The 10,020-nt window shown below is 58.4% G+C and overlaps 1 protein-coding gene across 1 annotated transcript; it reads right to left on the bottom strand.

The window, feature by feature from the left end:
* Positions 1 to 5,251: 5,251 nt before the first annotated feature.
* On the bottom strand, positions 5,252 to 9,592 carry GSR (glutathione reductase). Its single transcript, XM_014960898.1, has 13 exons — positions 9,502 to 9,592; positions 9,057 to 9,106; positions 8,707 to 8,795; positions 8,315 to 8,384; positions 8,034 to 8,181; positions 7,856 to 7,910; positions 7,673 to 7,772; positions 7,064 to 7,150; positions 6,703 to 6,864; positions 6,279 to 6,390; positions 6,068 to 6,199; positions 5,735 to 5,868; positions 5,252 to 5,562 (listed from the first exon to the last, which is right to left on the bottom strand). Exons 1-13 carry the CDS (start codon positions 9,590 to 9,592, stop codon positions 5,413 to 5,415), a joined length of 1,380 nt encoding a protein of 459 aa, XP_014816384.1. The 3' UTR covers positions 5,252 to 5,412.
* Positions 9,593 to 10,020: the final 428 nt, after the last annotated feature.

Raw genomic sequence — 10,020 nt, 5'->3', positions numbered from 1 at the left:
CGGGGACTCGGGACACACGGGCCCGGGGCCGAGCCCCCCCGGCGGGACTCGGTCGCTCTTTCCGAGCCCAAAAGCCTTGGTCGAGGCCGCAGGAGCCTTGTCTGGAGCCCCCGGACACACACACGGGGCTGTAGCCCCAAGCGCTGGGCTTCATCTCTATTTCTGAGCACCAAGACCCAAGACTCCTGGTCGCCGTTTCTCAGCTGTAAAACTGGCCAAATGAGCCCCAGTTCAAGCCCCCAAACACCAGACTTGGTCTTTTTCTGTGTGAGCCCTAAAACTGGCCATATGAGCCAGGTTTCAGCCCCCCCAAACACAGCACTTGGGTTTCCGTTTCTGAGCCCAAACACACAGGGTTTGGTCTCTGTTTCAATCACCCCCCTCCCAACCAAACACAGCACTTAGTCTCTGTCAGACCAAAAACTGACCAAATGAGCCTCATTACAAGCACCCCCCAAAAGAACACAGCCTCAGTTTCTGAGGCCAAATGTGCAGGACTTAAGTCTCTTTGAGCCCTGAACTGGCCAAATGAGCCCAGTTTCAGCCCCCCTCCCCCAAATGTAGGACTTAATCTCTGTTCATGAGCCTGTGCCCATGAGCCCTCAGCACACACAGAGGATTTAGTCTCCCTTTATAAGCCCCAAATCTGACCAAATTAGTTTAGTTTCAATCCCCCAAAACACAGCACTTAGTCTCTCTGTGAGCCCTAAACTGGCCAAATGAGCCCAGTTTCAGCCCCCCTCCCCCAAATGTAGGACTTAATCTCTGTTCATGAGCCTGTGCCCATGAGCCCTCAGCACACACAGAGGATTTAGTCTCCCTTTATAAACCCCAAATCTGACCAAGTTAGTTTAGTTTCAATCCTCCAAAACACAGCACTTAGTCTCTCTGAGCCCTAAACTGGCCAAATGAGCCCACTTTCAGCCCCCTCCCCAAATGCAGGACTTAATCTCTGTTCATGAGCCTGGCCCCATGAACCCTCAACACACACACAGGATTTAGTCTTCCTTTATAAGCCCCAAATCTGACCAAGTGAGGTTAGTTTCAATCCCCCAAAATGCAGCACTTAGTCTCTCTGAGCCCTAAACTGGCCAAATGAGCCCACTTTCAGCCCCCTCCCCAAATGCAGGACTTAATCTCTGTTCATGAGCCTGGCCCCATGAACCCTCAACACACACACAGGATTTAGTCTTCCTTTATAAGCCCCAAATCTGACCAAGTGAGGTTAGTTTCAATCCCCCAAAATGCAGCACTTAGTCTCTCTGAGCCCTCAACTGGGTAAATGAGCCCAGTTTCAACCCACCTCACCCCCCCAAACACAGTACTTAGTTTCCCTTTGTGAGGCCAAAAATGGTGTAGTGACTTTCCTGCTTTGCAGTAAAACAGAACCGATTTTCTGTTTAGTAATTTTACTTCTTAGCTAAGCCTCTTCTAACTACCTGAAATCATAAATCTCTTTCTCTCTCTCCTTGGGGATAGCAGCTGTTGTTTCTCTCAGTGGCCAGTCTGACTCAAACCAGTGACCCTGGTTTCAAGCCCCCAAAACGCAGCACCTGAGTCTCTGACCAAGCACACAGGACTTGGTCTCTGTGTCTCAGCTTTGTGTGCCAGAGCCCTAGCCGGCTGCATTTCCCAGCCCCCAACGAGCCCCTGACCGGCCACTGGGCCCAGCTCTGCCTGTTCAGAAGGGTGGGAAGAAAAGGGAGAAAAAAGGAAAAAAAAAAAAACCTCGTTTGTTGTGTTAAAGACAGTTTAATAGCACAGTAACGGCAGACAATACAGTAACAACGGCACAAGGGCACACGCCATCCCGCGGCACAGGGGGCTCTCAGCACCCGGGGCCGGTTGCCCAGCCCGTCCCAAGCAGCGGTGGCCCGTCCCCGCCCCGGCCAGCCCCCGGTCCCATCCCACCCACGGCCGGAACCTTCCTCCGCCCGCCAGGGCCCCCCCGGCCCGTGGGACCCCCAACAACCCCGCACCCGGCGCCTTCCCAGCGCCGTTACCCTCCCTGGCCGAACTCCGCCCGCTATTATAGGCATCGCCCCGCCCCGGACCGTCCCTGCCACACCCCAGCCCCGCCCCGCCCCGCCCAACCGGGGCCGCCCCGGGTCCTACCGCCCGCCCGCCTCCCCGGGCGTCATCGGCACCACGGCAGCGCCATCCGCTCCCCCACACCCGTTTGGCCGCGGGCCGTGAGGACACCCCGGGGATGCGGCGGCGGGGAGCGCCCCGGGGCGGCTCTGCTCGGGGAGAAGCGGCGCGGGAGGGTCGGGAGCACCCGAGGGGGAAAATCAGGGGAATGTGAGACACTGAGTGAGTTTTCCAGTCCCCAACACACAGGGCTCGGTCTCCGTGTTTAAGCCCTGAAAACACTGACTTTGTGGTTTTTACGTGCCCGGTCTGACCGCACGGCGCTGGAGCCGTGACCCCCCCGGCGCCGTCCTCGCACCCCAAACCCCGGGGGTGACTCCCTCCGCGGCCCCCGAGCTCGGTCTCCATCTCACCAGCCTGGGCCCTGCTGCCCGAGAGCCCCCGGCCGGGCCCGATCCTGAGCCCCAAACCCCTCCCCGTTGCCTGGGGTCGCCCCTCGGGCTCCGGGCTGGCGCGGCCCCGACCCACCCCGCACCTCACCTGACACGGACGGACAAGGCCTGAGGGGACGGCGGGAAGCAAGATGGCGGCCGGACTCTGGGGGCCTCGCACTGCGCAGGCGCGCTCCTCCTCGCGCAGGCGCCGCGCGGAACCGCCCCGCCCCGGGGGAGAAGAGGCTCGGCGGGGCGGGGGCTGTCGGGGAGGGGCGTGGTCAGGAGCAGGAAAGGGGCGTGGCCATAGCAGGGAGGGCGTGGTCAGGGCAGGGAGGGGCGGGGCCTAGGGGCAAGTGGGCGTGGTCATGGACAGGCGCGGGGCCTGGTCCCGGTTCGTGTCCCGCCGAGGTTCTCCCCACCGGGTCTCCGCTGCGGTTTTTTGCCCAATTTCACCCCAAAAACCGAGGCTCCTGTGTGTGTCCCTGCCTCTCTGGTTTCAGACACTCCGGTAATTTCCCTGGCCGTGGAGCCCAGGCCAAACCTCACACGCACACAGCACAACGCGCCTGGCAATAACGTGACTCCAAAGGAAAAAACAGAAAAAAGGGAAAAAAAAGATATTGACAAGGACGGGCTGAGGGAGGAGGGAACCAGACTCTTTTCAGTAGTTGCCAGTGAGAGGACAAGGGGCAATGGGCACAAGTCGGAACATAAAGGGTCCCACTTGAATATGAGGAAGAACTTTTTCACAGTGAGGGTGACGGAGCCCTGGAACAGGCTGCCCAGGGAGGGTGTGGAGTCCCCTTCTGTGGAGATTTTCAAGACCCGCCTGGATGCAGTCCTGAGTAACATGATCTGACAAGCTCTGGGTGGTCCTGCTTTGGCAGGGGAGTTGGACTATGTGATCTCTATGGTCCCTTCCAACTCTAAAAATTCAGTGAAATTCAGTGAAAATGCTACGGCAGCCTATGGGCTGAGAGGGTAAAGCCACTGTCCTTGTTTGTGGGAAAGTAGAACCAATTTTCTGCCCAGTAATTTTGCTTTTCAGCTACGCCTCTTCAAATAGCACTCTCTGAAATTAGAGGCGCATTTTTCCGACAGGATCCACTTCCCGAGTGATCAGACCAACGCTGATGGTTAATGCCAAGGGCTGGCACGCGGAGAGGCTCTTGCTCACACTTACTGCTCTCCAACCAAGGCCAGCTAACTCTGTTGGAGAGTCAGAAGCGGCAACGCACAGACCTGTAACAGCCATGGGGAGGAGGGACAGGAGATGTGACCCTAAACCCACCAACAGGGCATTCCGTCCCATCCACATCACGCTCAGTATAAAAGCCGAGGGATCTGAGGGTCAGCCCTCTCTCTTCAATGGCCAACGTCCAAGGAGGGCCCTGTCCCTTCCTCTGCCTGAATCCAGATGTGGAATTCAGTTCCCGACTGTCACCGAGTCCTCTCTGGGACTTTCCTCCTGCCTGTCAGTGGCAGTCATGACAGTGCCTGTCATGTTTTTCTATGTATTCTATATAATCATTATTTTCTTATTATTATCTTATATTTTTGTTATTTTATTATTACTATTTCATTGAAGTAATTAAGTTTCTTTTCAACTCATAAATATTTCTCTCATTCATCTCGTACTTGGGAGAAGCATTAGAGAGCAGCATCCATTGTTTGTTTCAGCAGCCCAGCCCAAACCACACCATTCACTGTGATTCAAACAGAGCAATTATCTCTGAGTTAACTCCAGCTGACTCCTCTAATGGGCCTGAGAACCATCAGTGGCAAGCCCAGAGGAGATCTTGTGTGCTTCCGTGAGCATTAAGCTTTGGGAATCATTATTCTTTTCAAGACTAACACGGATAACCTCGGATACCAATAATATTTAGCTTCTTGCTTGTACTTGAGCCCCTAGGAGTCCCCTAAACTCTTTAAACACATGTTGATGGGGTTAGGAGGGCTGGCCAGGATTTTTCTGCCTGCTGTGGTTTGTCCACCTGGGATGGAGACACCCCAGCAAAGCCTGGAGCCACAAGCTGGGGCTGAGCACCAGTGTCCCCTTCCTTGGGCTGCTCACCTCCTCCACAGGTTTCAGGGAATTTTCGCCCTCTGAGATAGCTTGATTTCATACAAACTATTTCTTTCTAGCAAAAGCAAAGCAGAAGCCAGCAGGTCCTCAGCCAGCACCGTGCCCCAACTCTCCTGGTCAGCTCACCCTCATCCGCTTCAAGCTGCCTCAAGCTTTGAGAGCTCAGGAGCCACAGCCATGAAGAGCAGAGAGTGACGGGGCAGCGCAGGGGATCTGGAAGCCTCCAGGATGCAGCAGGGCCAGGCCAGCAGCTCCCTCGTGACCCCATGTCCACCAGCAATGCCAATGGATCCACATCCACCAGCAATGCTGATGGATCCACATCTAACAGTGATGTTCACGGATCCATGTCCAACAGTGATGCTGATGGATCCACATCCAATGGCAATGCTGCTGCACCCCTCCATGAGCCCACAGCAGAGGACAGAGCCCACCCGAGATGCTCCAGTACCCACGAGTACCCCAAGCACCCTGCCATCCTGCCCCACTCCATTGCTCCCCACACAGCCCCGGTGCCGGGAATGGTAGAGGAGGAGCCTGTCCACCAGCACCCTTCCCCAAAACTGCCCCAAGGGACCATGCCACCATCCTCTGCAGCTGGGCACAGCTCAGAAGGCACCATAAAGTGAAAGGCAGAGACTTGCCAGCATCACTGTATTTATTTTCAACTCCAAAGCAAGCCACACTGATTTCACAGACATGCTCTCCAGGCAACCACCTGATGTTAAGGCATATTTTAAGACATATGAAATGTTTTCCCAGCTGCGGCTGCCATCCCTGGGGCTGCCAGCGCCCATCGCCTCAGCGCAGCGTCACCAGCTCTTCAGCAGAAGTGGGGTGAATGGCCACAGTGTTGTCCAGGTCAGCCTTGGTGGCCCCCATTTTGATGGCCACAGCAAAGCCCTGCAGCATTTCGTCACAACCCACCCCTTGCATGTGCAATCCCACCACCTTTGGGGAAGAAGTGAGAGGTCAGATGGGACCCAGCACTGAGATCCAGGCTGAAATCCAGGCTTGGTGCTGGGGGAGCTGGATCTCAGCCCAAGACTTGGTTTGAGCAGGGAACAAGAGGACAGCCACCCCCCTGCAGCACCAGCTGTTTCCCCTGGTCCCCTCCACGCACCTTCTCCTCTTTGCCAGCGCACACCAGCTTCATGACACACTTCACCTTCCTCTGGGTGACAGCGTAGTACAAGGGTGTGAAGGACGTGCTGTAGATCTTCACGTTCTCCTTGCCGTGCATGGCCACCGCTTCGTCTGCAGCAGAAGACACAGCACATAGGTCAAGGGGATGGGCCATATCCCCAAGACATTTATAAGGAGGGAGTCACAGCACATCTTGCAAGGCTCAGACTGCTTGTGGAGATCAGATCATCTCCTCCATCATCAAACCAGCAGCTCCGGGCCACAACATCCCCAGACTCTTCACCCCCCACCATGCCCTGTCCATCCCCACCTTCAGTGAGGCCTACGGTGCCGATCGGTGGGTGGCTGAAGACAACGGTGGGGATGTCATGGTAGTCCAGTCGGGAGTCCTCCTTGCTCTCGAAGAGCCTGTGGGCCAGCTTTCTTCCAGCTGCGATGGCCACTGTGGGGAGGGACAGGGAGCCTGAGCTGTGGCACAGTGTGGCACTGAGGGGCCGGGGAGGGGGGCATGGCCACAGTACCTGGGGTGAGGAGGGCTCTCCCACAGACGTCCCCAACGGCGTAGATCCCTCTCCTGGTGGTGTTCTGGTACTCGTCCACCACCACATGGCCCTTGTCGTCCACCTGCACACCCTGTCATGGGAAATGGCAGCCACCTTGGCACATGGCCCAGGTGGGATGGGACAAGCGATGCCCACAGGGGACCCGTGCTGGTGGCCACCATGTTCCCAGCTGTGGGGGCAGCTTGGTGGGAACATCATCCTACAGCAGGCTCCAGAGACCCATAGGACCCCCTGAGACCCATGGGACCCCTGGAGACCCGTGGGACCCCTGGAGACCCATTGCACCCTCAGAGACCCATAGGAACTCCAGAGACCCATGGGACTCAGGGGATTCCCAGAGACCCATGGGCATCCTTGCACCAGCGTGGAAAGGTCATCTCACCACTAGGTCCAGGCACAGCTCCTCAGTGTTGGGCTCCCGCCCCACAGCCCACAGCAGGCAGTCCACATCCCGGATCACTCCCTCTGTCGGCTTGTGGCCAGGCACCGAGGAGGTCACCGTCACATCCAGCAGCCCACAAGGGGTCTTGGTGACTGTCTTCACCTAGAGAACAACAAGAGCCATGGGGTGAGAAGGTGCCAATGACATTTCCCTTGCAACAGGCGATGGGGCTGCACCACAGCACCAAGGATGCTGCCAAAGCCATGGCCCACCAAGCTGTGCCCAACATGCCCACTTTCCCCCAGCCCTGCTTCTCCAGGGGGGATGGGACAAGCTGCGGAGCTGCTCTTCATGCCCATACCTTCGTGTGCTTCCAGACGTCCACCCCAGTGTTCTCCAGCTCCTGGGTGCAGTTGGAGCTGATCAGGGAGTCGAAGGTCCTCAGAACCTGGGCAGGGACCCACCAGTGCCGTTAGATGAGGGTCTGCAGGCAAAGGCACCACCTGGCAGCCCCCTCCACTGGCATTTCCCTGTGCTCATGCCCCATGTGGGCCCAAAGAGGTTTGGGCTGCTTCTCGTTAATGATAAAGTTCTCCTCTGTTTGTTTTTCCTTTAATCTTTTTCTATTTTTTCAAGTCATGACTTGAGATAAAGCTCAGGAAACGGGTGCGGCGGCACGCCAGGCCACAGAAATGCCGGGCACGCCGGCTGGCGCTGCCGGAATGCGCCTGGCAGCACACCCACGCTCTGCTCACCCCATCTGCCCAGCACCTCCTTACACCCACCATCCTAACGCCACCATCCTCTGTACCTCCACTGCCATCCACCTGCCCCGACTCAGACCCTCCTCACTCCCCGAACGGGGATGACCCTTCCCTTCTGGTCATTGTGGGAGCCGATGACCAGAAAACCCCGTGGGCTGGGATGCGGCTGGGGGAGAGGGGGGACACGGGACAGCCGGTGGCACTACCGCGTCCTGGCGGATGAGCAGGGCTGACTTGGAGCCCAGGGTGGAAAGGATCCCCGCGATCTCCACCGCGATGTAGCCGGCACCGACGATAACGCTGCGCCTGCGGAGAAGCGAGGATGCCGTGTGCCGGCGCGCCGAGCCACCGCCAGTGGCAGTGGAGGAGGGGGCTGAGCCCCGTTTTACCTGGGCAGCTCCTCCAGGTCGAAGAAGCCATCGCTGGTGATCCCCAGGCTGGCACCTACAAAGCAGAGCCCCTTTCACACCCCTCGCCAGCCCTGTTTCCCACCTCCCAAAGCCCGCTTTGGCTTTCGGCAGCCATCCTGCTCTCCCCAGGCAGCCCGGGGAGTTCCCTCAGGCTCACCGGGAATTTCGCTGTCGGGAGGGACGGCCGGGCGCCCGCCCGTGGCTATAAGGATGTGGGGAGCTGTGTACTTTTTCCCGTCCACTTCGATGGTGGGCTGGGGATCGGCGGTGAACTTGCCATAGCCCCGAATGATGTCGATGTGAGCCTGAGGGGAGTCGTTTAGGAGGTCAGCTAACAGAGCCAGGGCTTCCGCAGTTAGAGGGGACACCCGTTCAAGCTGGAAAAGCGGCCAGAAATCCAGCAGAGCCCTCCTCCCCGCGGGATAAACGCATCCTCACCTTCTTTACGTTGTTCTCATAGATCTCGTTGAGGCGCCTCACGTACGCGTCGCGCTTCTCTTTAATCGTTCTGGAACAGAGCGGGGGCTTAACGTCACGAACCTACGGAGCTCAGCAGAAAACAATTCAATCCCTTCAGCAGATGGCAGCCAGGCCACAGAATAAAGTGGCCCCACGTTCCCCAGCTTTCCCCACCCACATGAGGCTTTTTTGTGCCTGCCTTCCCGGCATCCCACTTTTCCAAAGTCCCTTCCCACGGCCGGTTTGCCACCCCTCCTTTCGGAAGGAAATCCCGGCGTTCCCATCTCAGCATCCGTCCGCGGGCAGGAAACCCTCCAGGATGGACAACCTGCAGCTGCTTCCATGGGGTGATGCTCGTTCCCCACACCTACCTCCAGTTGAACTTGACGCCGGGCGTTTCGAAGCCGTAGTCGGCGTGGTCGTGGATGAACTCCGCGTGGACCGCTGCGTTCCACATCACCTGCCCCCCACACACACACACAAATCCCGAGTCGGCTTGGGAAAACCGGTTTGATTTTTGGGGAAAAAGAACCCCACCCCGCTTCCCAATGCCTCTCATCTCCACCCAGGGCATCCCATGGGACACGGGTCTGAGCTTCACGGTGCCTCCATGGCTCAATTCACCCCGAGACCCCGCTCCCTCCCATTTCCGCACTCACACCCCAACCCACACCCCAGACCCGACCCACGGCCGAGGCACCGGTGGGGAAAGCGCCCTTACCTTCTTTGGCACGCACCCAACATTGACCTGGGGAGGAAATAAGAGCAAGTCTCAGCATTAAGGGCTTAGTTTTTCAAAGGTGACGCGCCACAGAGCGTCCCGAGTCAGGCCGGTACCGAGTCCTGGCTCTGCCCAGAAAAACAAAAGCGGGATTACAGGTTTCTGGCAAAAGGGGGCTGGAACCGCCTTTGGTGCCTCAAGGCCTTGTGGTTTGCCCGTTTCTCTTCACTTCCTTGAAGGAGAATACGGAAGGTGCAGGGCAAGTCGTTGGGTTGGGTTTTTTTTTTCCCCATCGATAATTTAAGAGATTTAATGGGGGGAGAAGGGCGTTTTCCATCCCTTTCCCGGTCCCGGTACGGCAGCTCTTTCAGGGGAACACACTGAAAAGCATAAACCTAGAGCCCATCCCCGTGCCCTGCCCGAGGAACTCCTGTGTTTTTCCCGCTTGTCACCGGCACGCCGTGCCCGCTGCCTCCGCTTCGCCGCTCTTCACCGAGGTCCCGGTTGTGCTGCGCAGCCCCCGCACTTGTCACCATCCCCTTATCGGCCTGAAAACAGCCCAAAAAAACACCCAACGCCCTCCCGGGGGTGCCGGGAACGGGGACCCATCCCGATTCTTGCGTGAGGTGGCGGCTCCCTGCATAACGCCCCGTGGCCGGGATGGCGGCTTTTGCCCTCCGGCTTCCCGCAGGACCGGGGCGGGGGGGGCAAAGCCAGCCAGGGGAAGCGGGACAAGACCTGGGGACACCGGGACCAGCCTCGGGGCGGCGGCAGCCGGGGGGAACCGGGACGAGCCACGGGGAGAACCGGGAGAAGCCACGGGGGGGACCAGGACGAGCCAGAGAGAACGACGACGAGCCCCGGGGGCGCAGGGACCAGCCAGGGGCAACCGGGGGACCCACCTCCCCGTCCGCCCCCCCCCGCCCCGGCTCCCGCCACCCGTGGGTGCCCCCCGGGGGACTCA

The sequence above is a fragment of the Calidris pugnax genome, unplaced genomic scaffold, assembly GCF_001431845.1.
Source record: "Calidris pugnax isolate Ruff unplaced genomic scaffold, ASM143184v1 scaffold573, whole genome shotgun sequence".
Lineage (NCBI taxonomy): Eukaryota > Metazoa > Chordata > Aves > Charadriiformes > Scolopacidae > Calidris > Calidris pugnax.
The sequence above is the reverse complement of the archived record's forward strand: the minus strand, read 5'-3'. Positions and strand labels throughout refer to the sequence as shown.

Bases quoted from the DNA above. Each gene is read 5' to 3' on its own strand.
- GSR (XM_014960898.1), bottom strand. From the start codon at position 9,592: ATGGTGACAAGTGCGGGGGCTGCGCAGCACAACCGGGACCTCGGTGAA. The intron at 9,107-9,501 runs GCGGGAAAAACA...CTTAATGCTGAG, and splicing joins GCACGGCGTGCCGGTGACAA to ACTTGCTCTTATTTCCTCCC. The intron at 7,773-7,855 runs GTAAAACGGGGC...GCTTCTCCGCAG, and splicing joins GACCTGGAGGAGCTGCCCAG to GCGCAGCGTTATCGTCGGTG.